General features: G+C 38.3%; 3 protein-coding genes across 3 annotated transcripts; 2 read left to right on the top strand and 1 right to left on the bottom strand.

Annotated features, from left to right (window-relative positions):
• Positions 1-1,572: 1,572 nt before the first annotated feature.
• LOC146480947 (uncharacterized) lies at positions 1,573-9,613 on the top strand. Its single transcript, XM_085108644.1, has 2 exons — positions 1,573-2,477; positions 6,432-9,613. Exons 1-2 carry the CDS (start codon positions 1,910-1,912, stop codon positions 6,833-6,835), a joined length of 972 nt encoding a protein of 323 aa, XP_084964770.1. The 5' UTR covers positions 1,573-1,909; the 3' UTR covers positions 6,836-9,613.
• A 1,350-nt stretch (positions 9,614-10,963) lies between these two features.
• Positions 10,964-19,493, bottom strand: LOC146480946 (peroxiredoxin-5, mitochondrial-like). Its single transcript, XM_085108646.1, has 7 exons — positions 19,382-19,493; positions 17,257-17,391; positions 15,674-15,715; positions 13,053-13,139; positions 12,022-12,060; positions 11,742-11,903; positions 10,964-11,212 (listed from the first exon to the last, which is right to left on the bottom strand). Exons 1-6 carry the CDS (start codon positions 19,457-19,459, stop codon positions 11,742-11,744), a joined length of 543 nt encoding a protein of 180 aa, XP_084964772.1. The 5' UTR covers positions 19,460-19,493; the 3' UTR covers positions 10,964-11,212.
• A 47-nt stretch (positions 19,494-19,540) lies between these two features.
• LOC146480945 (COP9 signalosome complex subunit 8-like) lies at positions 19,541-27,596 on the top strand. The gene is made up of 7 exons (XM_085108645.1): positions 19,541-19,669; positions 19,864-19,925; positions 20,013-20,061; positions 23,108-23,237; positions 24,229-24,336; positions 26,019-26,081; positions 27,169-27,596. Exons 1-7 carry the CDS (start codon positions 19,565-19,567, stop codon positions 27,249-27,251), a joined length of 600 nt encoding a protein of 199 aa, XP_084964771.1. The 5' UTR covers positions 19,541-19,564; the 3' UTR covers positions 27,252-27,596.
• The last annotated feature ends 366 nt before the right edge of the window (positions 27,597-27,962 follow it).

The raw sequence follows: 27,962 nt of genomic DNA, 5'->3' as shown, positions 1-27,962 counted from the left end.
TAGGACCACGAATGAACTGCTAGGTAACAAGCGTCGGTCACACTTTAGGATGTTTTACATGCACACAGTTATAAAACTGATTAAAAAAGACAATACTGAACTTATTCCGCAATATTTATAAACAAGGTACGCAGCGGTTTATTTCGGTGGATGTCTGTTCGGAAGGACTTAATTAATCGACTCAGAATTTCGGACTTCGTCGCTAAAGAAAAACTAACTGAGTTTTCTTCGGAAAACTTGCAGCTCAAAATTTCGTAACACTGGAAAACTAATTCGTTTTAATTTGTTTTCAGACGGGCATATATGTCGTTAATTTAAATGCGAAAAAAGGTCAGCTAGCATTTTCATAAAGCCAATATATAACAGCTTGTAAATTCTGGCAGTAAGATTTTATGTCCTAAAACATTCAAACATATTAAAATATATTAGCTTACACGAATGTTCCACAAAACGATCCGGGGAACCCTGGTAATGAAATTGCGAGTATTTTGCTTAAATTTTCTCGCTGGATGCCCTAAATAAATCTCAAAGTGAATTGCTTCAAATGTTTTTGCCTGGTAATGAAAAATTTCTGCTTATGTTACCTCATTCGGATACGGTTGTGCTTATCGTTTACAAGCGGTTAAATATAAGCCACTCGACCAGTGGAAAACAAATAGCCAACGGAGCTTTTAAATGAAGCACGTCAGTTGACGTTTGAAGTATATATAATGAGTTTCTCCACGCAAAATGACAGCTCTTCGATTCTAGCCGTCTTTCATATTCAAATGAAACTCAACGAGACCTTTTAAATTTGTCCATTAGCTTCTTAAGATAAGGAGATTATCTGACGCATCTAAAAAGCGGAACCCGAGGGATCTCAAAGGTCTTCAATTGTTTGCTGAACAAACACACTCAAATGTGAAGCTCGAAAGAATAAACGCCAGTTCCCTTTTATTTTTTTCGGGCATTTTCTCGAATTTTCTGCATCGCACTCGGCTCATTATCTTTAAAAGGCATTTCTAAATTCATCAATGCAAATAACCCTTTAATTTCTCATACATAAAGAGCCGACCACAAGTAGAGTTTACTGTTTTGTCTCTGAAGTTACTTTGATCAAAACAACGCAACTAACAATATCCTATCCGATGTTCTTTAAATTTAACGCTTTGTATTTTGCGGAAATGAGATACGAAATCGGCTCGGCGGGATATGTATACCAGTTTTCAAGATCAAATTGTGGGACTGCAAAAATCCAAGTTTCCGAAGTTAAAACTCCAAATAAACTACGACTGCTGAAATTTTGTGATAAGATTAAACTTTTCCGAGTTGTGTACGGCCTGTCAGTGCACTTTCCACAGTCTTTTAACAGCTTATTTCATGCGTTTCACAGCTAGAGACAAAGTTGTCATAAATTATCATGTAAATTGCCAAAAACGTAGTTTGCGCGGGAGATACACTTAACTACTTTGCAACTGAATATAGAACGCATTAAAAATCGATAGCAACCTATTCAGAAAGTTCGGTGTTTCGATCTAACAGAGCCTGTTCATAGAAATGTTTGGACGAGGTGGATCAACTCGACGGAATAGCGCTCGCTCCTATTAAAAGCTGCAATTACAATCAGCTTTTGGGTCGTAATTGAAAATCTTTCATGCGTCGCATAAACAAAGTCACTTATGCAAATATGAGCAGACATCCTGTTGATCTGTTATGCGAAAGAATAATTAATTTGCGCCAAGACAGAAGATATATTGCGCCTTTTGCGATTGCCAACTGTATGAGCGCTTTAGAGCGATTTATATTGCAGCGATCGCAAACAACTGAGAATGAATCACTAAAACAAGCACCACGTTCCTCTGGAGTGAAAGACTGAAGGGAAGCTCTGCCGAAGAAGGTTATTTTTTTACTTCCCGCCAAGCCAGGCATCATGAGAGGCGTCGAGATTATTCTACTGCTTATGGCTGTGCAATTCGCTCATTGCCGTAAAACTCATGTACAAAGCCAAGAAGAAAGCGGGATGAAGCATTATTATTACTCCGATGACCAGACCTGTGTTCAAGAAGAACCGGACTGCGAGAGGTGCTTATCAAACAATGGTAACTGCGAGTGGTGTAGCGATGGGTCTCAGAGGAGTGAGTGCATCAAGCAAGGAAGCGAGAACTGTCCGCACAGACACAGAAAGACTGCTTGCGAGTCACAAACAGCCGAAGACGAGAGAAAAGAGGCATTGTTGGATTATTACGATAAATCTTTGGACGAACTGGGCGCAATGGACGCGCCAGTAGTGAATATCTCAGGAATAAACGGTAGCGTTGTGACTGTTAACGCAAGCGTTTTGTGCGGGCGCCAGGGCGGTTGCGAAAACTGCACCAGGCTCGATTTCTGCCTGTGGTGCGAAGCCAAACAAGAATGCCAAGTGCACTATAACGCGACTACAACGAAGCTTTCCTGTCCTGGAAAACATAAGGCCTACCACAACCAATGCCTTTACCCAAGTAAGTGTCATTTAACGATATGGACTCAGTAGGCAGTAGATAACTTTCGTGTCGCATGGTTGGGTAACTTCCAAAGGAATTCCTCGCTAGTTAGTGGAGTTAACAGTTGGCTATTTTTTGCGTTACCAAGTCTGCTTTTATGATACTCAAGCTAAAGAACTGAATTACATCTAGTTAGAAGAATTTTTTTCAAGAAACTCCTGTTATTTTCAAAAAGAATGAAAAGACTTCTGTCGTTTACGCATGAAGTGTCAAGGGTGATAATATGGGTGAGATTATGCAAAACTTGAAAGGCGTTCCACTTGGTTAAAAACATCGAGTTGAATGTTATTCACGGAAACTTTCTTAAGCCTACGTTGTGCTGCCATGCGATAAAAAAAAAAACGATACAAAAAGAGGTGTTTACACTGAGCGCTTTCAGACCAACTTTGAGCTAAAGGCAAAAAAAGCCGAGCTAATTAGAAAGCCATTCAACACGAGGCAGTAAGCCCACGCATATTTTAATTTTAAGTGTCAAATTTGGAACAACATCCGGAGGAAAAGAGTGACTTTATCGCAAGTTTTGCTCGTAAGAACTATCCTGGAAATGATTTCTCGTGTTTATTTAGTTCTAAGTATTGTACAAACAAGTAAGAAGGAACAGATAACGGTCACAGACCAAACAAAAGCTGTATGTTTACCGTGGTATTTAAACTGATGAATTTTCATGAGTATCCTCGGGCAATTTCGGGAGTTGAAAACTGCTCACTGCCTCAGAGTTTTAATTACAGGAGAGCAAAATTCGTCGTTAAAGATTTCGAACGTTACAAGAACGTATCCAAATGAGCCCAGGAAACTAATAGTAAAAAACCATCTGAGGTTTACTGGGATTGACGAACAATACTCTCGGAATGCTTTTTAAAAGAGAGCTTTGAAATGCCTGATTGAATTCATATGCAAATATTTAAAATCTCTCCACCGAGTCGAACAAACAAAAGCCGTTGTGGGAAGATGTTAAATCTTGTTTACAGACCAGAGAATCTCCCGTGATAATTTCCAATAGGTCCGCAGGCGTTTTTCAACTTACTCCAAGGACACAAATCATGCATGAAACATACGACCTTAGAGATTGGCTTATATCAGTTGGTGAAAACTCGAACTGATTTTTTTTCATATTCCCCTAGGAAATTGCTAAGAGAGATTAAGAACGTGTCATCGCGTAATTAATTGTTGGGAGCTTTACAATGGAAGAAAATTTCTCAATGAATTCAAAGCCTTCCTGTCTCATAGGAGGAACGCGCTATACAACGCATGCGCTGAAATGGCCATATGTCAAAAACAGCACAATACAATATCATAGTCTAGTCTGAAATGTCAGCTGTCTCCGCGGGTTAGGGGGAGGAGACGGCTGACATTTCAGACTATATCATAGTCTCGGTCTTGTCTACTGTTAGTATTAAATTGTGGGGAAATCTCGACGAAGAAAACTAAAACTAAACTTTACTCTCTTCCTTCAAGCAGCAAATTCCCTCAAATTTGGTCATTTTTGTTCAGTGTGTACAAATTCGGAGTTATTGCCGTAATTTTGCAAAGATAGTTATCGAAAAACAAATGACAAGTATGCGGCATTACATTGCAGCAGTATTGACATTCACTGATTTTTAACAAAACCGAGCCACTGAAGTTACTTTCCCGTCCTCAGAGACCCAGGGGCAGATAGCTGATACAGGGCGAAGAAATGGTGACTAGCAATTTCGCCCGTGATGTCTTTGCAGAGGCCCAGGGGCTGCTAGTCGATCGAGGGAGGCTGTTTCGAACATGTCTTCTTATCAAAGTGAGAACGAAAAGATCACAGCCCATGGAAGCTCTTTTTATAAGGAATACTAAGGACGCTTTCGATGGCCGGCCAAGACCCGGCTGTTCGCAAACGAAATGCAGTAGTTTGAAGAGCTGATTAGATGCCAGTAATTAAGATTCCTTAAAAATAGTAGAACTTGCCACTTTCAAGATTAAGTTGACTTCTAAACGCGTTTTAAACGCGTTCAAAATGTGATATCTATGAAATCTTGCTGCACGGACTATCTGATGTTGACAACTCATCAGTATCTACAACGAAATGACTGGCGGCTTGGCCAGGCTATGATTCCTGTTTTTAGGGTGCGTTTAAATACCTCTTACTTACATCTTCATGATATGTGGACACACTCTCTCGACGACCTCCAAACCTTCACTACTTATCTCAATAACATTCACCCCACTATTAAATTCACATCCAATTATTCTCTCACATCTATACCCTTTCTGGACGTCAGTGTGTCTCTCTATAACGGCACTATCACTACCGACCTTTACACTAAGCCTACTGACAAACATCAATACTTGTTACAATCTTCATGTCATCCTAGACACACTAAGAGAGCCATTCCATTCAGCTTAGCTCTCAGACTTCGACGTATTTGTTCTTCTGACGAAACTTTTAAACTCCGAACAAACGAACTCAGAACCTATCTCAACAAACGGGGATACAATCTTTCATTCCTCAACCAAGAAATAGGACGTGTTAACGGCATCCCACGTTCCGACGCTATAGCTACGAAAGACACCTCCGACACCAACCAACCTATAAGAGTACCCCTTGTCGTCACATACAATCCAGCCCTTCGTTCTGTATCATCCATTATTCACAAACACTTCAACATCCTATCTTCATCTCCCCGCTGCGCAAACGTTTTCAAAGCCACACCTCTTGTTGCCTTCCGACGGACCAACAACCTGAGTGATTTACTTGTTAGCGCCAAACTACGTAATCCAACACAAAACAACCTACCCCATGGATCTTTTCGATGTGGGGACAACTGTTTAACTTGCAACTACATAACAGACGGACGTACCAGCTACACATTTCATTCTACCGGCGAAACTAGACATATTACTCATCATATAGACTGTAACTCTAAAAACGTTATTTACATGGTACACTGCAACCGCTGCCACAAACAATACATAGGAGAAACAAAACGACGACTTAAAGACCGTTTTAACGAACACCGTAGACCAGTCGACAAACAAACAAACAGTTCCAAACCCACCACAGTTTCAGAACATTTTCTTTCTAACGACCATAACGCTTCTGACATGCTACTAATTCCCCTTGAACTCATCAAATCTAATCGTGACAGTGTACGCAAAGCTAGAGAGGCGTACCTCATCGACAGAGGTCAAACTATTGAACCCTTAGGTCTTAATAGGAGAGATGAGACATGAACATTTTTCCCGTCTTTCATCTTCCTAAGTTATGTAATTAACTCATTGTTACGTATTTTGTTTTTGTCTACCACGTTGTAACGTTAGCTTATACCTTTTTACCAGTTGTATTTTCAAATTTCAAATTGTAACGTTTTTGTTTATGTAACTTTAGCCTTTTTTCAGGTATCTATTGTAACTGTTTAAATTGTAACGTATCTTGCCACAGGGTCAGCCTCAAACATACCCTGAAGAAGAAAGGCCATGCCTTTCGAAATATTGGAAAATATACTTCCCTGACCGTGAAATCAGCCTTGCTTTTTTTTTAGATTATATGCTTTACCTCTTACTAGCCGAGTTCTCGGTCCGTACTGTAAGTGACGGACTAAGTTTTTTCCCGTTGATTTATGGGCCATAAATCAACCGATATTTTCTCCCGGTTCTGTAGCAGTAATTTTATTTAGAAAAAAAAAAGGGTATTTGTCAAATACTTGAGAAGTTTTGAACAAACCGGTTGATCTGCCAATAACCTAGCGTTTGAGCGGAAGCGAGGCCGAAGTTCACTGGTTTTGATACAAACCTCACCGCTTTACGTGTAAGTTTCTAAGTCCACTACAGACTCGCTTCTACTTAAAGGCTGGGTTAACAAGCGCACAACTGTAAAATGGGCTGTTGCACTAAATGGAAAGCTTTTACTCGTCTTAAAATCTCTTTGCTTCGTCTTGTTTTCAGTTGGCATCACTCATTGCCCAAAACGAAAGTCAACTTGTAAAGACTGTCTCCATAATGATGGCTTGTGCTACTGGTGCGCATCAACCGAAGCCTGCGAGTTTTACCCAGGGGGTGACTTCCAGCCCAAAGATTGCCCCAGCGACAAATGGTACTTCGAGGACTGCCCCAAGGTGGAACACCTGCTCTGGGTTCTCTTCCCGATACTAGCCATCATACTGATACCGGTAATTATCTACCTGATAGTTTGGCTGATATGCTGTTGTATGAGAGCAGCGGGGTACGAGCCACTGGAACCTGTTGAATCATCGGCAAAGAAACACCCCAAGGGTATCCGCTTGAAGCCCGGGTCCCCCTCTAATAAAACTGATGAACTGAGAAAGAAGTACGATCTGAATAATCCTTAGATTGCTTTAGTGTGTTCAAGGTAGTTTTCAAAATGATGACTGGGGATGTGGAATTAAAGAGGTCCGCGCTTGCAACGAAATAAATTTAAACAAAAGTTGATTTTTGGGAAGGTGTGAACATCGAGTAATGCCCTTTAAGAGAAAATGTAAAGCGAACACAGAGCATTTGTGTAAGTGAGGTAAATACACTGACTGACTACTTAGTGGACCTAAAGGAGAGAGACTCATGCGAATAGAAAGCACGCGCAAGAGTCTCTCGCCTAGCTTGGAACGTGCTTCCAGCTAGCTCTACTTTAAAGGGGCAATGTCACCTATTTTTTGTGTCACTTTGGATAGTAAGAAAAGAACATATTTGAATCGGTGGAATCGTCAAAATAATGGTTCAGTTTTGTTAACAGTAACCCTGCTGATGCACAGAAACTGGTATTGATTATGTTTGGCTGCGAATTGCTAAGATGGAAATGAATTGCAACCAATTTTTTTTTTTCAAGTTCTTTCCGACAGTTGTGTATATTGTACAGAAGTCGCTAAAACCTGTTTACAGTTTTATTTCCTCCTTGGAGAAATGACCCTAATATTTTCTTCCCGGTGATCTAACAGCAATTCCATGATAGAAAAAAAAAGTTATTTGTCAAATAGTTTAGCAGTTTTGTCCAAAATAGATAGCTCTCACTAACCGAGTGCGAGGTCTGTACTGTAAGTTACGAACCGAGTTTTTTCCTGTACAGTACGGACAAAGAAAACGAGGTTAGTAGATATTTATTATATTTCTGAGGTTAAACGGGCGCGCGGGAAAAGAAACTTCCAAATTTAGCGGGCCGTACAGTGAGATACGGCCCGCAAAATTGACCAATCCCACACCGCCGGTACTAACTGAGAGATATAATAAAACAAGATGGTTGTGACAGTGCCTCTTTAATACCCGGAGTGGATGTGTGCTGAACAATATGCACACAAATACCCGTATCAAATATTGCATGTGCAATATCTACTCCAGAAATTTTAATTTATTAAAATAAATAGAGCTCAACGTTGGACACCATATACCACGTTTCGAAGGTCCGACTGAACGTGCCAACATTGTTCGCTAACATTTTGTTGATCCAGCTGTGTGGGAGGGGTTATATTAGATGCTGGACCAACGATTTTTGTTAACTGAAAGATTTGTTTTCGATGTAACATTTTGTACAGCCATTTTTGTACGACGTAGGACGCAACAATATGCTCAAAATCTTTAGTTTTTATTACTTCTGGACGTTTGAAACAAAACTTCCTTTAAATGCGGTTTTTAAGTTGGAATCACAAAGCTAAAATCCATAGAAAACAATCCATCAAGCCGTTAATCAACAACAAACTCAAACCCAATTAATGACCCAAATAGAACTCCGTGACCAATAGCCCCACGCGCACGTGATTCAAGCAAGTGCAAAAGAGAATCGGTAAGTTTCGGTTTAACTTTTAATTGGTTGATAAAATGGAGCTTTATAGTTTGAATTCTTTGTTTTATTTTCGTCTTTTTCATTAATCGCAGATCATAGTAACGCAAATCAAAAGCATTTCGACATTTTTTTTAAACCCACACAACACTTCATTTTCTCGAAATTAAGTATATATATAAATAGGGTGGGGTTAGAATCAAAATCGTAAGCGACCAAATTGTCCACTTCGGGGCTGGGGTAGGGGGATACTTTGAGTGTAGATTTAGTATTTTTTCACACTATTTTTATACAGTTAAAAAAACGTAGGATTGAGTAACGTAAGGGACAAAAACACGTGTACACGTAGCACATTGTCATAATAAGCATAGCCCAACTAGCTGGATAGACTCCAATCACTGTCTCTGAAACTGCCCAGTGGCGGAATCCGGACCAACAGAAGGGGAATAAATAGATTAATTGAGAAGAGTGTCATTGTTTGAAGAGCCATAAATATTTTGGGCGTAGCCATCGTTTGTGTAAATAACAAGGATGGAAGATGAACAACTTTGGTTTATGATCATTTCAAGTAAAGAGGGCGAGGGGCATTGGAAGACTCTCTTTTATACTGTCAGGGGCTATTAACAATTACTCTTACTTTGAAACTTTATTTATATTATTTTATTGTGTCTTGTTTTTTAATTTCTTTATGTGGCAAAACTAATTTAAAAAAAGAGAGAGAGAGATTTAGTATCACGTTTACGACAAAAGAGCAAACGGGAAAACTGACCACATGACCACGGTTTTCGTCAGTGTCGCTCGCAGCTTTCCGTTTTTAAGTGAAGTCGAGTAAGCTTCGTTTTAGCATAAAAGGCCAGAATTATTTTGCGCTATCATTAAAAACAATTTTCCAATTCTCTCACCGCGAATCTGGTATTTGCGGTTCTCCGTAAACGCGAACTTAAATCTCTCATGACTACGTGTTGAAGCACATTCCTATCATGCTAACTCTACTCGCTTAAACAAAATTACAAGCGATTATCATACGCAAGTGAAGGAAAGAAGCGTTTCTTTTTTCCTCTCTCTCGCCTCAGAAAGATCACTTAGCCTGGTCGCAACAACTTGTAATCATACAGTTCTTAATTTCAACAATGGAATGGGTTAATATTAGAATAGTTACAAAGTTAATTTTCAAAGTTGCATATGCAGTAGAAAAATTCCGTTTCCCAGTCTTGATTGCACGAGTGATTTTATTTAATTTTTTTTTACGAGGGCTGAAGGGAGAAAACGGTAGACGTGCTGCCGTGTCAGTACACTTGAGCAAGGGAATATTTTTGTTTAATAAAGTGTAATAACGAAAGAGTTTGCTGTTGAGAACCAATTACTTTTAGAAGTAGTTTAAAGATAACTGGCACCCTTACGGACGAAGAAATTTCACGACTCTGCAGTGAACGAAATTCAAACCGATGATCGTGGCAATGGAGCTTTCTCATCTTGCTTCCGAGTTTCAAATTTACTTTCTTTAACCAAAAATTTTTTACCCCCCAAGACTTTTTAACAGAAGTTTCCACGTCTATTAAAGAAAAATTCTTACCGAACCTTGTAACAAGACAAAAAACAAACACAAAACAAAACAACAACAACAAATCTCCGACGTGAACGTGGTAGACTTTTCTTATTTGTACAAAATTCAAATCCGACTTTATCTGACCTTCTTCCTTTAAGCTTGGCAACACCAGGGTCTTTTAGATTTGAATGAGAGTCAGACGAGATTGAACACGAGAAGAACTTTTAAATTTCAGACCAGTCAGGTTCCCAAAACTCTTACTTATTCCTGTTGCCTGTTGCGTATTACCAAGAACAGTGATGAGGGAATTTAAGGGCCTCCGCGGACTAGAAATTTGCTTGTCGACAACTATTTGTTATCGACAAATAAAAAAAAAGAAGTGTGTGCGATGAGTTTTCGACAACTAAACGCTAAATTTTTAGTGGTCGATAACTAGCAATCCTCGGCTACCCAGAGGTAGCTGGTCGGGTGGAAGGGATTTTCGTGGGCGAAAGTTTACTATAAGAACTTGTTGTAAACTTTCGCCCACAAAAAATCCCTTCCACCCGACCAGCTACCCTTGGGTCTCCGAGGATGATAAGTAGACAGTTTCCCTTTGTGAAAAAGGGAAACTGCTTTAGTGAACTATCACTGAGAACATCAGTCGTGTTACTAAGATGTCTATAAAAGACAAGCCAAGTTCTTCTACTAACTCGTATTCAGCATGTGACAACGAAGGAGGGGGCTTGCCTTCAAGAAGCAGAAGGATGATGCCCTGGAGGGAGTCATACCCAAGACCTACCGTCCACCGTCGGACGCTCCATGCACTAAGCTTCCCGGGGGACTGGTGGAAAGCTAGGTGATTTTTATATTTGGGAGGATCGGTAATGCTGAATGTGCAGTTCCAGAAAATATCCATACTCCCCCACGGAAGGTGTTCGTTTTGCAACCCCTCCCCCTGGAAATTCCAGTTCAGCTTCATACTTTGCTTCTAAAAGTTTGGCTTTTAAGACCCCCCTCCCCCTAGGAATTTCCAATGACCTTCCTTGGGATGGGTATGGGTTTTTTTCTGGAACTGCACAATCTCAGAAAATGTGCAGCAGGGTTTGGTTTAGTTCCAGCTAAGCTTAAAATATCGCGCACCAACAAGTCAACCAGACTGTATGGTCAAGGTAAATCCATGCCATATTTTTTGTTTATTTTTCGTTTATTTCCTAGTAAGTGCATTCTAACCATCCTGTCCTTCTAAATAGCATGGATTTAATCATTTAAAATCCTTATTTCGTTTGTTTTTTGTAATCTGTTTTCTTGATAGGCTATTGTTACTAAAAACGTTTTCTTCAAGTCACTCTATCTGTGGTCTTTGTCTCGTGTCGTTTCTTCTAGCTTTTCTTTCATTTTCTATTTCAATGATACCTAAGGAGAAATTTGAAAAACACAATCTCAAAATTTGTGTTTGACTATTGCTAAAGAATGAAATGGAGCTATGTTGGGTCTTACTCTACCAAAACACTATGTATTGCTGTACATAAACAATATGCAGAAACAGCACATTTCCATTATAAAACCTCCTTTAGGAAAGAATTGCTTCACAACTACTTGGTCAGCGGGTAGGCGCCAGTAGAGACTCTGGGGTACTGGAATTCTATTACCGCAGGTTTTCTGCGTGAAACAATGGAAGCCGTTACGAGCCGTTACAGGACAGCCAATCAAAAAATTTAAATAAAATTCCAATTCCCCAGAGTCTCTTCTGGCGACCACCCGCTGACCAAAAAGCCAGAGAACTATGAGTACAAGATTTGGGATATCCAGGTTGTTGTGTTTTTTTAATAAATTAATTATTTTTTGGGGGGGGGGGGGCAGTTGGGGGTGGAGGGGTGGGGTTGGGGTGGGGAATCTAAAACCTCTTACTAAAGCCATACGATAAAGCCAATTTTTTACATACCTACAACAGTTTAAGAAGATTGTTGGCCAGACTGCAGCTCAGGCCTGTACCATCAGGCTCAACCTGAAGCTGCTTCACTTCTCCATCCTCAATCAGCATAGAGTAACGCTTGGAACGGACGTTCCCCAAGAATGGAGTGGCATCAAGCTCCATGCCGATTGCCTGACAATGGGACAGACAGGAAAATTCACAATTCATTTATTCTAAATATAAAAGTTGTATATTGAGTGCCAGAGGGGAACTCAGGCTCATAATTCAAACAAAACATCAATTACTTTACCTTCGTAAATTCTCCCTGTGTGTCAGCCAACATACGGATCTGGATAAAAAAATCAGAAATCAAATTCACTTGGGTGTTAACTCCTCTGACAAATGCTTACGGCTGTATAAGAAGCCTGCACTTACTGTACCCCATCCCCCACCCCTGAGAATCCTCCTGCTAACTAAATTAGCAGAAGAAATTTTGTTTTCTTCAGATACTGTACCCACCACTGCTACCAAGCTTCTTGCTTTATGCTAATTTTCTTTCATATCCCACTCTCCTCCCTCGTCACCTTCTCCTGTTTACATACCATCCATGCCAAGTCTTACTCATTATCATTGAAGGCCTTTCCTCTCCCTCCCCCCCTCCCCCTGTCATCCTTATTAGGGACCACAAGCATACATGACAGCCACAGCAGATACAAACTTCACAAAAATGTAATAACAACTTACATTAATAAGCAAAACAATGACAATGCATGTGAAGTGCGGTATAAATATTAATTTTGGTAATTTTTCAATCGAAATCTTTTTATAATTATATAACTGGACAGGAACCATGATGAGAGCTTGTGTCTTGTTCAAAAGCTTTGGAAGCCTAGTAAAAGGTACAGTCTAGAGCAAAGGGAGACGTACTGATGGATATATTGATGTTTTTACTAAATAAACAAGGACTACTTAAACTGAATACCATAAACTGCTGCTTATAAACCCTGGGCTCGTACAACTTTGCATGGGGTTTTAGATGGGCTGTATAAACTGGAGGGGCTTGTGTATATCAGAGGGTGCTTATAGCCAGAATGAAAAAAAAAAATGGTTTCGAAACGAGCTATAGCAGTGCTAATTTTTAATTTTTCTATTTAAAAGAAAATTAAAACTAACAAGAAGAACAAAACTAGATGGGGGCTTATATTGGGGGGGAGGGGGTGGTATAATCAGATGTATTTTTTGGTTTACAGGTAGATGGGCCTATAACTAGGGGGCTCTTAAGTCGGGGAGAAGGGAGGGATTATAAAAGCAGTAGTTTATGGTATTTCACACTACACAAACCTTTCCCTCGCACTTGTTTGCCTCTCCCCAAGCAGCCATCACAAATGGATCATTAACTGAGATACAAGCAACCACATCTACTTTTTCCTACAAAGACATGAAATCATTGTTAGAATATGGGGTGATTTGCAAAACCCAAATGCTGGGGTAACTACTGTAAAAGCTCTATTACTGAAGCCCCGGGAGCTTAATTATTTTCTGGCCTCAAAACATGGAAGGTGGGGGGGGGGGGGGGATGGGAGGGGAGGGAGTCTTGTGGCAAACCTAAATACAATTGTAAGTCTTGAACAAACTGTATATAGAAGATGTTTTTCCAAACTTTAAGTGCACAGTTCCCAGAAACATGGCTTATTAGAGAAGGGGCAACTAAAATAGAGCTTTTTATAAGGTATTTGTATATTATGTACCATCATAAAATATTTTATGCAACTAGCCCCCAATTTTTCCCTACTGCAACCTCCAATTACATTTACATAGTCTAGAAATTTCCTGATCTAGAATATTGATTGCAAAAATTAAAGTTTATTTAACATAATTCTACGTCTCATTATAAGCTGATCTTTGACAGGGTTCCACTCATCAGAATACGTTTAACTGAGCACCAGAGACAATTCCATTTATAAGCCAAGCAATGAAGCCACAGAAATTATCTCCTTTGCAGAAAATGTTTGGAACAACCTTTAACCTTAATGCCAACAAGGAAACACTTGCTTGCAAACATAGTGGCTAGCCAAAAATTAAATACCCTGCCTTTTCACTGACTTTGGGTTAGGATTTCAAAGAAGTTCCTTGACTTGATGTAAAATTCCCCGACGTTGAAAAAGAATATGTTTTCCCTGACTTTTCCCTAACTGTTGTAACCCTGTTGTTGTAGATTGTTTCGTCTATGGCATAAATTTACATTATTGCATTCGACGAAGGAAGAACGCTTCCTAATCTTCTGGGCTGCCTGTGATCGCGTAGGTGCACTGTGCACGTCACAACTTGGTTGCGCAAAGCATTCTGCCTCGTGCTTCCCTGGAGTTTGTGTAAAGCGGCCAGCAGACTGTGTTCGTCTCACAACTCAAGTTTAGAGGTTTTGTTTCTTTTACTCTTCGACGAACAAGGACATATACGGGATCATTTGCAATGAACAATACGGTAGCACACAGTTTTTCTCTCTCTGAATTCATGAGGTTTCTATAATAATTTTTTATGCTTGTACAAGGCTTTCAATATGCTAATTAGATCGGAACATTCAAAATGTTTTAATTATCGCTTCATAGCGGTTAGCTTCCTTTGCAGACGTTGTTTGTGTCAGTCCCACATAGCAGTGGGATTTTCGCGTAGAGTATTAAAGCTTGCATCCAAAATGTTTATTGCTTCATAGCAGTGAAATTTTCGCGCAGAGTATCAAAAATATCTTTCTTGTTGCAAGTAAAGAGTAGTAGCAAGTAAAAGCAAATAGTGTACCGTGTCGGTAACATTTTCATCTCTCTGAATTCTTGAGGTTTCGAGCAATAGATTTTTATACTTGTGCCTGAGATCAAGACTGTCAATATGCTAATCAGATCCCAACCTGAAAAATGTTTATTATTTCCTAGAGGCGGAAATTTCATGTAAAGTATAAAAAAACACCTTTCTAGTAGCTAATAAATAGTAAGATTTAGTAGCAAAGGGAAATATATAGTCGATCGCCTGCAGTAGTATTTTTAATTCTGTGTTAGATTTTTATGCTAATATAATATAATGTACACGAGCATTTGGTTATCTGAGATCAAGACTTTCAATATGCTAATTAGATCTCCACATTCAAAATGTTTATCGCCTCATAGCAGCAGGATTTTCGCGTAGCGTATAAGAAATACCTTCAAATCTTGTTGTTAGTAAATAGTAATAGCAAGTAGAAATAAAAGTATACCGTGTTGTGTTAAAGACTACGTTCTTTAATGATTAAAGACGCTACGAAAATATTTCGCAAATGTCATGCAACCTTATTTATAATTTTTCTCTGTCAGATCTGTCACGTACTCGGGTTTGCCCCTAATCTCGTAGCTTCAGGGTGGAAGAGTGAAATAATCCCTCATGCTCGAGATGTTTCTTCACCCTCAAAGTTAAGATTTTTATTTGCCCATTAACTTTGCTTTATTCAGGCTGGGTAACCAGCAGTAAAACTGTGGTTATTAATTTGGAAAGGAAACTTCAAATATTCTGTGAAGATGATTATTGCAATAAAGAAAAGTTGCATAAAGAGTAAAACGAACGAAATAAGTCAAATTAAAACGAACAGGAAAGCGCCCACCATACCTAACCTTTGTCCTATGTAAGGAATCAAACGCACTCCAATAATCTGTGATTACTACTAGTTTTATAGAAGGAGCAAGAGTTGGTAATTAAAAGATCATAGGGCCAGGCATGGTTCAAGGCTGCAGGTGGGCTGCTCTTTCAACGCTAACGTTGCTTCCTTGGACAAGAACATAAGTTCACAATGTCTCTCTCTACTTGTTCAGGTCGATAAATAAATTTATTGGTACCAAACAGCAGTATTAGGGAAACCTGGTCATAAAATACTAGGTACAAGCTAGCAGTTGTGGGAGGTTTAACTGCCAATTTATTATTAATACAACTTTCTCATTACGTACCTTGAATTTGTCAAAATCTTCAACATATCCAGGAAGGTGAGTCTGATTAAAAACAACACAAAAGGCAAAATATCAGTCTGACTAAGATTATATTTATATAAAATTACATAATTATGCAACCTTCAAAGATCAGCTATTATATATTTTGAGGTCAAAATTCTGCACACATAACTTGACAACTTGTCGCATATTTCTTGCTCTTTAAGGTTACCCGGGACCTTCAGAGGTGTCTTCAGAGGTGTCTCGTGTCCAAGTGATGTAGCGTCCGGTTTAAACTGTAAATACCTGAACCCTTATATCAAATTAAAGCTTATAGAGCTGGCTATCCAACTAAACCAAGAATTTTGAAATAAAATGAATTGCCGAATTTTTAGCGCTGTTTTCTCGAATAAATTTTTTTCACTTGGAGGAGCCACTTCAAAGAGCTAAAACTCAAAAGGAATTTGTTCGTTTGCCTTCAAATTTGGACAGTAGCTAGTTTAACAATTATAAACAACAAAAACCTGTCTGCGAATTTTTTCTTTCGAAATATTTTTTCTCCGAGAGTGATTTTTGTGCGATTACTCCACATTTTTTTCATCCTATTTCGAAAATGCTCTTTAACTTTTCACTGCGATTGAATATGGCAAAACGCAGACACGTTTTTTTAGCGCTTTGGGTCAGGAAACTGAGGAGTAAATTAAATTAGCAAAAAACAAAATTCACTTAGACTTGTAGCTTTAAAAAGGTGATTCGGACGCTCGCAATTAGAGGTCGTGAAAAATTGGACAATTTATTTTATTTCAAAATTCTTGGTATAGTTTGATAGTCAGCTCTATAAGCTTTAATTTGATGTATGGGTTTATAGGTATCTACAGTTTAAACTGGACGCGCTACATCGCTTAAACGCGAGACACCTCTGAAGGTCTCGGGTAACCTTAATACATGTAGCTGCCTGAAAAACACCTAGTATCAGAAAATGATGGTATTTAAAAGATGTTTGAAATGCCATGAACAATATCATAAATTTTCTACAGTCTTTGCCCAATGGTGATATCATTTTATTTTTATCATCATTAATGGCAGATAGCACAGTAAAAATGCATCTTGCGAGTCATATCATTCTGTTAATTAGAGTAATGAGTCAACAAAAAATTAAAAATTAAAGTCCCGGGTTTGTGTGTTTCTGTGATCTCCTGGTAGCTATGCTGGCAGATACTACATCTCAGTAATGAAGGACAGATCTTAGGAGAAGCCAGACAGGGAAAGGTTCTGGACTCCCGATTAGGGGTTGTGTAAAGTTACATGTAACAAGCCTGTCTGTAAAAGGGATTACTAAAGGCCAGTTATTTCCTTCGTTTTACAATGGCCTTGTTAATACAACTCCTTCATTATTACAACCACTTTTTCGCTGCCAGAAGATGGTTGTATTAACAGGATTCTCCTGTTCAATTATTTAGTCCTTGTATGTAATAATTAATTCTAGTGTACTGTTTATTAGTCTAACGTATTATATGATTTTATAGTCAATAAAGTATTCCATGTTTGGCAAGGAGAACATTAACTTCAAGTAAGTCAGTTAGTTACACCATTTATATGCAAACCTTTGAGCATCCTGGTGTAAAAGCTCCAGGCACAGCAAAAAGTACTCCTTTCTTGCCAGCAAATAATTGTGCAACATCAACCTTGTCTTTTGGAGTTTGCTCCATGACTTGAACGGATGGAAGCTTATCACCAACCTGTAAATATAAAACATAATTTATTCATACAAAAAAAAAATAATGTGAACATTTTTACAAAATTGGAATGGGAATCGATCATCTTGGGTATTTTTCAAAGACACAATTTGTTGGCATACATGACATGACTGATAGGTGGCAGGATATCCACCCCCTCCACACCCCCCTCAAACCCTCTTCACTCCTTCAGTATACAGAATTTTAAGGTTTTAGGGTTTTAATCAGTGCTGACTAGAGGCACGTTTTTTATCCACAATTCTGGAATAAGAATGGTTAGTACGGAATGCTAGGAATAACTCGGATTGTCTGCATAAAAAAACGCCCGGAACGAAGATGTAAGGCATTTCCACCTGTTCTCGCAGTTTACCGCCGACGGAGAGTAGCCATTTTTCTTCATGTTGTCGGCAATCATTTGCCAATTTGCCCTTTTCTTGTACGAAACATCACTGAAAAAAACCTCGTACTTTTGGTACAAGGAAATTAGAAGCAATGTTTCATTGTGTCCAAAAGTGTAACCTGAGATGTATTTCAATCCGCAGCGCTCATCTCGCCGTCCGCCTTCTTGGATTTTCATTCGCAACATTCTGTTCATTCTGCCCCTGGGAGTAGAATGGATAAAATGGCATTCTGTCCATTCCGGAATAGGAATGCGGAATAGAAAAACACGCCTATTTTACATTCTGGCCATTCTCATTCCAGAATTGTGAATAAAAAAACGCGCCATTAGAGAAAAACAAAATCAGCTGTTTTGATTCAAGAAAACCTAGATTTGATATTTGATATATGGCAAACAAAGCACTGTAAATCCCCTATTAAGCCCCCCCCTCCTCTAACAAGCCCCTCCCTTTAAGAGGAAGAAAGTTGTTAGCATACCCCCACCCAACTCTGCTTTTAAGCCCTGATCCTCCCCTTCTCCCTTTTCTTTCACAACTAAATTACTAAAGATGACAGATGGCATTACAATAATTACCATAAGGGCAAATCTGTATTTGCTTGAAAGATGAAAACACTGGCCTTTGCTTTGAAGACTAGAAATCTCATTCCACACTACTTTTATTTTAGCATAAGTATAGTCTATTAACTTCTTTTTTTTCTTGGTAATGTGTTTTGCTAAATCATATAAGCCCCCCATCCTCTGCATTTAAAGCCCCCACCCCCCCCCCCCCCCCCAAAAAAAAAGGCCACTGGGGAACTCAATATATAGGATTTAGGGTAGTTTTGTCACTGATAGTAATATTTAATATGTAGTCCATTACAGAGTCAAGTGGAGACTGTGACGATATATCCATTCAATAGATGACCACAAGATGTCATATATCCACACATTAGGGCCAAATGAACCTCAATCTCAACACGCAATTTAAAAATTGACATCATTCTCCTTGGCAGTCTCTCATTTCGGGTAGTGTCATGACTGATGAACTGTATGTATCAAGTAGTGATATAAGACGCTGGTTATTGGAGTTTGCGAGGTTATAAACATGATATTTCCGAAACAAATCCGATGTTTTAGGAATCGATAACATGTATAAGCCCAACATTTCTCTGCAGACGGTATGTCGTGGTAGATATAGTGCTCTACGTGTAGCTTTAATATTCAGCTGCAATGCGGAAAAAGAAAGTGCTTAGTCATCCCATATGAGCTTTCATTTGTCAAAGCCCAATTTCAACGAACGGTCTTATTCTGCAAAGATACTTCTAGTACCCCTGGGAAATCAACAGTCTAAGCCAATACTACATTGCAAAGACTAAACTACAAAAACAAAATAATAATAAAAACACCCAAAAGTTAGAAAAAATTTCCTGTGAAAAGGCCACATTGCCTTGATCAACATTTCAAGTGAGCTACGGAGTATTAAACTTGTTTCCTTGTGCAACGTCTGTCTCGCTATAAATTAAACTCACGTGCTATGAACTTCTGAATTTGTCCCTGGAAACTGGGCAGAAATATTAAAGCAAGAAGAAGGGAAGAAAATTCAAAAGATCCTACCTTGATCGACATAGCTACTGACGCAGTAGAGCGAAATCCACGAGTAATCCCTCTCAATCGAGTTACTGAATGTTGCATGACTAAGGTAATCCTCCCAAGCAGGAACACTCCTCGTTCGTTCGGAATCCGTCAAAAAATCTTCGGAACGTGTTCGGAAGGTGAATTGAATTGAGCCCGCGATTCATGAACGGCTGCCAGAAATCCAATATGGCGGACAATATGGCGGACATTACGGAACAGACAACATTTGACGAACTGTGTGCAAACTGCGAACAGATGGAATTGGATGTAAGCAAGAGAGGCAGTGTTTTGAAGAGATTATCACATCGTGTCTTCAATTTTCTAAATTTCACTTTTGAAAACCATTTGCTTGCTTGAACAATCATTGTCTCCGTGTCTCGGATTTCTGCAGCAGCCCTAGTAGCCTGCTGTTTTGTCCATGATCAATCTTACTGATGTTTTTTGTGTCCGTTTTATTTCAGGGTAATGCATCAGGAGAAGTTTATACGCAGCTTTTAGCAGTTTATCTTTTTCAAAATGATACGTAAGTTTCAGCTTCAGCCAATTCAAGTTCGAGTTACCAATTGAAACCGTTAAACGTTTAGTTTTAAAAGTCACTTTTCCTTTGCAGATGCAACGCCAAGTTTTTATGGAAAAGGACACCCGAGGAAATAAAAGTTGTGAGTGTAATACATTTATATCATACACTGTCTAGGTATCAGCTAAACCCAGATCTTGGGTCTAAAATTAGGTATGAATTTTGGAGGCTAGGTGTCAAGAAAAGGGGTGAATTACAAAAGACAAGATGCCTATACTGGCATTTACGCGTGATGCTGTGTGCTTTTTTCCCAGGGGGGGGGGGGGGGGGGACAAAGGACAACATCTAGCTCTTGTGTTACACAAATTTTTTTTATTGGCATTAGTAATAACATTTAAAGGCCCACTGTCACTTACCGGAAGTGATGTTCTACGCTTTGAAACGCGAATACCAATCACAACAGATAAAATAATACACTAAGTAGAAGTGATGACGAAAAAATCCCCAGGGGTTTTTTTCCAGTTGTATGCTTCGCAGATTAATAAAACCATCCTTGCTAATGGAATAGTTTGAGTCACGAAGATCACGTTATGTTGTGATAAAGACTTGCTTCCATACCTCAAACTGCCCATGGACATTTCCTCAAAATTACATGAAGTAGGCTCAGGTTAGCATAAATAGCACTCCGGTTAGCCTAAAAAGCACCCCGGTTAGCCTAAATATAAGCACTCCTGTTACCCTAAATAGCACTACGGTTAGCTTAAATAGCACTCTGGTTAACTTAATTTAGCTTAGGTAGCTTGCGGTTAGCATTTTATTTTATATAGAGGGTTAGGATATCTAGCCAAAAAATTCCGGCTTCTGTAAGCGAGTCCTCGGTGGACTAGTGGATTAGGTCACTGCGTGGTGTTCTGACAGCCCGGGTTTGAATCTCCCTCTATTTATGTAACTTCTTTTTCTATCTTAAAAAAATTGCAAGGGTGATATATACTTCGTGCATGAAAACTTGAAGAGAGGGAGGGCAATTGGAGATATGGAAACGAGTTACGCTACTTATGGTTTTTTCGGAAATTTTGTAAATTCCATTACGAAAATGTAAGCTTATCAATGACCTTTCTCAGTCTCCCATCGTGGTTCTAAAACTGTCAAACAAAGCACGATTCCTTCGCCAGGAACTCTCCAATTTCCACCGTTTTAAATGTCGAGTGCTTCTTAGAAGCTATTCTTTTGATTTACTGCTTCAAAATGGTTAATTTTAATTTTCTGTTTGAAAACGGCACACTTGAGTCTACAACATGTTAACAATATGGCAGCCACAAATTTAATTTAATCCGGTTTTAATGAATAAATCAAATGATGCTTTGACGTCACGCAGGTAGGGGGTGTCAGTGGGTCCCTTCCCTCGCAATATACGCGACAAGAATGGATTTTGATTGGCCTGCTTTTGTTGAAGAAAATCAGAACAATACATCGCGACTAGGAGAGGGGAGAGTTTAATGAATAAATTAATGTGCAGATTTGTGGCTACGACGAAGAAAAAAAAAAGAAAGAAATCGACCTGTTTTTAGACACGGTATGCCCCTCAGGGCATCCCCCATAAAACTTACATGTTTTGATCTGAAGTATGGTCAGGTTTGAAAAACCGAGCCGTACAACCCCACCAAAAATTCCGTGGAGTTCCCTACACCCCGCCCCCAGAATTCAGATCCTCTGAAGTCCATTTTGCAGAGCACAGTAGAGATAAAATTGCTAACAGGATTCCATTTACTAATTCAGTGTTAGGGCTGCTTTCAAATTTTCAGTTTCAATGTAATTAGTGTCAACTTGTTTAAGTTTTTGCAGAGAGGTTAAGTTGACTCTAGGCTTGGGAATATCCCAGTATTTTCAACATGCATTTGCCCTTATACAGTGTAATGTTCAATCATCTAGGATTTGTACCATTGATGGAAACCAAGAAAACCCTGGAATTTGTGTCGTGTACTTCCTATTGTCATTTCCTGAGAATTTTATTGATTACATGCTGTAGGTTGTGGAAATTAGTTCATCGACAACAGCACCTCTTGGTGGTGTGCAAAAATAGACCTTATCACAGTTTTGGAAGCCATATTGATGGGTACGCAAATGTGTCTTGAAATAACAGTGTTTGTATGGAAATCTGATGTCAAATAATTTTCATACATGTAAAACATCACCTCTGAAAACTTCATGAATTGGAAACTTTTGGCACTCCAGTAGGAAAAGGATTTTAGGAAAAAAAAAGTGGAGGGATGACTAGCTGTGCCAGAAAACGTCCAGTCGTGTTTGGAACTTTCCTTATATTTCCCTGTTTTTTTTAACAGCAGTTTACGGCTGGTTTGCTATACACTGTACAGACAAATGTATGGAATGTCAAAACGCAACTAGATGCTTTCTAGCACAGCTACATTTCTCAGTTGTTTTCTGTAAAATCCTTTGCATAGTACCTAAAGTTTCCAATTCATGAATTTTTCAGAAGCAATGTTTTATAAAAATTATTTTGACATTGGATTTCCACACAAACACTGTTGTTTTAAGACATGTTTGCCTACCCATCAAGATGGCTTCCAAAACCATGATAAGGTCTATTGGCCACTTCTAAATTCCTTCCACTCTATATAATCTCTCATAACTCCTTTCTCAATATAGTTAGTCCAGCATCTATTTCTCACATCAATGAGTTACAAATACATGTATGCAGTCAGGACTCTGTAAAATGGAGATTAATGGACAGGCGGATCCAGATGGTAGATAGTGGATGGTGGGATAATTTTTTTTTTTTTTTTTTTTGAAATAGGATGTTGATACTGTTAAAAAATGTATTGGTTAATTGTCACCTTCCAAGAAATATTTTGGCTAATTGAGAATCCTTACATGTACAGTACTTAGAATCCTACTAACTCAAACTGGGAAAACTCAAACTCAAGTTCAAGTTTGCAAGGTTCTACTGCTTAGTAGTAATTTCTTGTACTCTTTGCAAAATGAAGCCTACATGTATAAATATTTAATAAAATATTTTTGAAGTAGAGCATATGGAACCTTGAAATTCCTACACAGAGTTCTTAAAACAAATATGCATGGAGAATATATCTTGAAACATATAAAATAATAATGTATTGCATTGTTCTGTTTGCATGTAAACTAATCAATTTTATCCATACTTATTTTTCTAGTCAACACCTGAGCTAGCAAAACTCTGGAATGTGGGATGCCACATGTGGAAAAGAGACTTCCCGTCAATTTATAGCACTCTGAAGGAAGAATGGTCACCAGCCGTACAACCAATAATTGCAGCACTGCAAGGTGAGATTTTACAAGTACACTACTGGTAAATACCTCTTGTAAACTAACCTCATTGTCTAGGTTAGTAAGATATTTATTATATCTCTGAGGTTAATTGGGTGCATGGGAAAGGAAACTACATGTAGTTGAAATTAAGGGAAATTTAGTGGGCCGTACAGTGAAATACGTCCTGCAAAATTGACCAATCACACCCCGCACGTATTAGCTGAGAGATGTATTAATAACAAAGAAACAATTTAATAATCGAATGGTTTGCTGCAAGAAAGGTGTAAATCACTTTCATTGCTAAGAAGTCAGAAAATGTTCGAAACTTGCTCACTGTGTTACTGTAACTTGAGAACACTTCACACTTACCTGGTACATGTACAGTGTACTTGCTGAATAGGATGCAATAACTGTCAGAACACTCAGATCACAGTACATGTATGTGTATCTTTAATAGGTTCATTTCTCTGGTTTGTCGAGGAATGCAGTGAGTTCTTGTACATATAATACTTCTAAGGCCTAGTTTATAGGTTGCGCTACAGTCAAAATTAATTCAGACAAATTTAATTCAAGGTCCCACAAGCAATATTAGATTCGACGATAGCGTGACGTCTAAAACAAATTAAATTCGACTGGTAAATTAAATTCGTCCAAGACGTTTTATCCGTCTTGGTAAGACGGATAAAATATACTTTAGATAACGCTTCTTCAGTTTAAACGTTGCACTAGCGTCACGTCGCATACATTTTTTAAATGTATTTCAAACTTTAACAAGCCCGCAGTGATCCGTGGCGACCAGAGACACTTCATTTGGGAAGTGAATTAAATTTGACCATATTGATTTTGATGCACAAAACCACGCCATGATTAATGTCGGCGGAACAACAAATTTAATGGAATTAAATTTGACTGTAGCGCGACATATGAACTAAGCCTTAGTTTTCCTTTGTCTTCTTTTATTAATATTTAATTTATTTTTCTTTTGAATTTTGAATTTGTGTTTTAGAGAAACTTCAAAAGAGGGCATTTGATCTTGTGTCTAATGCTTACACCTCAATTAGAGCAGACGATCTGGCTTTGCTCATGGGTGTTACTACAGAGGCTGCTATCAGTGGTGAGTAGCTACAGCCAATGTTACTTTGTTCATTGGTTTTCATAGAGGTTGCTGTGTCTTTAAATTTGCTGAGTTGCTAGTCTGTAACCAGATGTTCAAAGACTGGATAACTTTGGTCAGTGAATAAGTCTTTATCCAGTGGATAAAACATACTTAAAATAAAAATAAAATAATAATAAAAAAGTGATATGCAAGGTTTCCACACAATATCATACTTAGTTACATAGCCTTTGTTACATTGTACATCTTCTGCTTATTCATGCCAACATGAGCTAGTACAGGCAATTTTCAATGTTTAATCTGTTTAATAGAAATTCATGCTGTGGTAAGGTGCTGTGAATATTTAAGAACCAACCCCTGATGTTAATAAACAAACTAATAAAATGGTAAGCTGAAAAACAGACAGGAGTAATAATTTGGCCTTGTTATCCAAATCTCTCCATACAGACTAGTTCTCATTTCAGAAAAATATTTACGTCGTGAGTAAACACTGAAGCTACATGCCAACCAAAAGTGAATCAACTGTGCTTCTGGTTTGCTTTTGTTTTATTTGTTTCCTGACTTTTTAGCTTAAGTTATAAGCTAATCCTCTGGGTCACAGAATAAAATAATGAAGAACTACAAAAATATTATGTGATAACCAGTCTGTAGGCCAATAAATTAAACTTTAAAAAAATAAGGAAAAAATAAGTTCGGTGATGATGACGATGACGGTAATGATGATGATGATGATGATTTGTACCTTTATTCTGAAAAGCCCCCTTGGGCTTATATATGTACAGTCGAACCTGTATATAACGGCCCTGTATTAAGCGGCCACCCTCTATTAAGCGGCCACTTTTTAATGTCCCGATTTTTCGCACATACAAACGCTGTATTTGGTACCTGTATTAGGCGGCCACCTCTATTAAGCGGCCGCGGCCACCCTGTAGCAGTCCCATGTTTGTCGTTCTTTGTTAGTTTTACCTGTATTAAGCAGCCAGCCTTGAATGGAAAAGCCATATACACAATACCATGGATAACAGGAATTGTCGCTGGGAGTACCGACAGTCAATGACTTGCTCTACAAACGAAACTTTATTATTACGAGGTGCCAAACGTACTTGTCCCACCTGTTTAAGTAGCTGTAATTCTTACCCTATTCCTATTTTAACTTGAAGAATTTTGTTATATATTGTGTTACTTTTAATTAGCAACATTAACGTTATAACTCCACTTCGATCGTAACAACTATGAAATGATGGAATGAGATATTTTGTTGTGAACTGCAAGTCACGTAAGTAAGTGAGTTAGAAATACAGTACTGTACACCGTACAAGAGTAGAGGACAATTTATTGCACAGTGCATTAAAAAATGTTACGTATATTATACCATTAAGTTACAAGTTGACACTGAACTTTGTTTAAAGTATTGATCTCTTGAAAGAGTGTTGATTGTCCTTTTGTTTCCTTGCATGAAATGTTTTTGTATGATACACCATTAAAATTGACATTAGGGAACGCCCAGTGAGTATTTTTAGTGATCCTGTATTAAGCAGCCACCTGTATTAAGGGGCCAGTTCCTCAAGTCCCAAGGGTGGCCGTTATATACAGGTTCGACTGTATGTATATGTATGATGATGATGATTGAGTACACTGTTGCCGCAAAACAATATATTTTTTGGTTTTCTTTGCCTTTTCAGCTGCTGTTTCTGGTGGATGGATTAATGATCCAGTTACAGGAATGATCACACCTAAAGTAACAGGTAACGAATGTAGTACTGACACAGTTATTTTATTAAACAATGGTTCTGTGTTAGTATGAGCTTTAAATGATCATGGTTGTAACCCTGAAATTACATGTACTACTAAACTCACTACTGAGAACTCTGTACAGTACACATGTATCATTCATTGATAATCAGAAGACTTGTTTTTATTTTTATTTGATTTTTTGGTGTCCAAAAGGGCATTGTTAATCAACCTTCATGTAGGTTCCTGGTCCCCATGTCTTACATCAAGCTTGGCAGCTCCACGTTACCAATAATAATATTATTATTGTTTACTGTATTGCCTCAATTTTAGAACATCCCCATTGTTTAGTTGATTGTGACATTTATTTTAGGGCCAGCTTTTATTAATTTTTTTTTCATTTCAAAACAATGACACATGTTTTTTCAGTACTTCTGATCAGTATTCATTTTCTCAACAAGGATGTAGTCTACTTTACGAAAATTGAGTAATAATTTGTTTGCGTTATTTCTGACAACATTTTTGTCATTTTGTTGTCCAAGTCCAGACAACAATAATTGTTATTTTGAAATTCAAAAATTGCCCAAAATAAGATTCTCCCCCCTGCCCCTACCCTTTGAGAAAATTAGAAAATTAAATTGTCTTTGAAAACTACTTCAAAATGATTATAATCGCACTGCCTAATTTCAGGTAGATAAAAGCCATTCCTTTTAGGGAAGTGGTCAAAACTATTATACTCAGATAGGACCCACCAAACATCAAAATAGATGGTGGTCTGCCTGCACTCCCCCCCCCCCCCCCCCCCCCCTTTCCTCAACCTCTGAACATGTGTCTTTATGGCATAGCCACATAGCATAGCAAAAAATGACAAAGATATTCAAATCTCAACTTTCTTGTTTATTAAGCAATGCTGACTCTTGCTAGCTGGATTTTTGTGTCAACTCAAATTTTGAGGGCAAGAAAATTTTGTTAATGTTCATGAGATAGGTGGTGTCTTTGATACCCCCTTCCCCGCCCCAGAGAAGGTGGGTCCTCTTTGAACAAACCTGATATCACCAATTCCCTTAGTCTGTTACATTAATTTTCTTTGTTGCTTTTCAGAAGTTCCAAAGAAGGAGATTCCCCTTACAAGTGAACAAGAGCTTGCCTTATTGACAGACTATGTTTCATTTTTAGAAAATTAACAAGAAGAGTTTAAGTTTTGTAATGTTTTTAAAGAAACTTAAAGAGCACAGACTGTGTATTGGAAATTGTTTCTTTCAGAAACATAGAAGCTTAAGTTGTATTTATAAAAGTGTTCAGAAACTGGGTTTACTTTGGTGTGAGAACCTGCCAGGTTTTCTTTGTGTTGAAGGTTGTTTTTCTTCCCTGTAGTGTTTTGACATTTTTGTTTCCTTTGTTTCACGTCAGCTGTGATTTTCGCAGGTTCTTACACCAAGGTCAAGCCAAAAAATCTGTAAAAACTTGTTTAATAGGTTAATACACAGACATGGTGTATTGGCAAACATTAAGATGTTAGTACCCTTGAAGTTGTGGCTCTCTTTAGTTATCGCTGTTGAGTAACTTTTATTTCATAAAAAACCCCTTGTTATACAGTCTTTCCAGGGCAATTATGTAAAAAAATTAATTACATTCTACTAATAACTATTACGTCTGAAAGAAGACTACAAACATTCCCCAATTTTTCTTTGGGATAGAAAAGCGATCAAATCATGCAAGTGCATGCAAAAAGTGCCTCATGTCTACTTGTGGAAGGCAATTTTTGCGTGTGCTCAAATGGTTCGCTTATAATACTATCCCTAACAAAAATTAGGGACCACTCCTAGTCTAGCCTGAAAGTATTGATCAATCATTCTAGTTTTTGTAACAAGAAGAGCAAAATTTGCATTTTTTTT

Source organism: Pavona decussata, unplaced genomic scaffold, assembly GCF_977016875.1.
Source record: "Pavona decussata unplaced genomic scaffold, jaPavDecu1.1 SCAFFOLD_51, whole genome shotgun sequence".
Lineage (NCBI taxonomy): Eukaryota > Metazoa > Cnidaria > Anthozoa > Scleractinia > Agariciidae > Pavona > Pavona decussata.
This window is presented reverse-complemented; position numbering and strand designations above follow the sequence as displayed.

Coding starts and splice junctions, on each gene's coding strand:
- LOC146480947 (XM_085108644.1), top strand. CDS start 1,910: ATGAGAGGCGTCGAGATTATTCTACTGCTTATGGCTGTGCAATTCGCT. Junction 2,478..6,431: donor CAACCAATGCCTTTACCCAA/GTAAGTGTCATT, acceptor TCTTGTTTTCAG/TTGGCATCACTCATTGCCCA.
- LOC146480946 (XM_085108646.1), bottom strand. CDS start 19,459: ATGCAACATTCAGTAACTCGATTGAGAGGGATTACTCGTGGATTTCGC. Junction 17,392..19,381: donor CAGTAGCTATGTCGATCAAG/GTAGGATCTTTT, acceptor TTATATTTACAG/GTTGGTGATAAGCTTCCATC. Junction 11,904..12,021: donor CACAGGGAGAATTTACGAAG/GTAAAGTAATTG, acceptor TCCCATTGTCAG/GCAATCGGCATGGAGCTTGA.
- LOC146480945 (XM_085108645.1), top strand. CDS start 19,565: ATGAACGGCTGCCAGAAATCCAATATGGCGGACAATATGGCGGACATT. Junction 19,926..20,012: donor TATCTTTTTCAAAATGATAC/GTAAGTTTCAGC, acceptor TTTCCTTTGCAG/ATGCAACGCCAAGTTTTTAT. Junction 23,238..24,228: donor AATAATTGCAGCACTGCAAG/GTGAGATTTTAC, acceptor TTTGTGTTTTAG/AGAAACTTCAAAAGAGGGCA.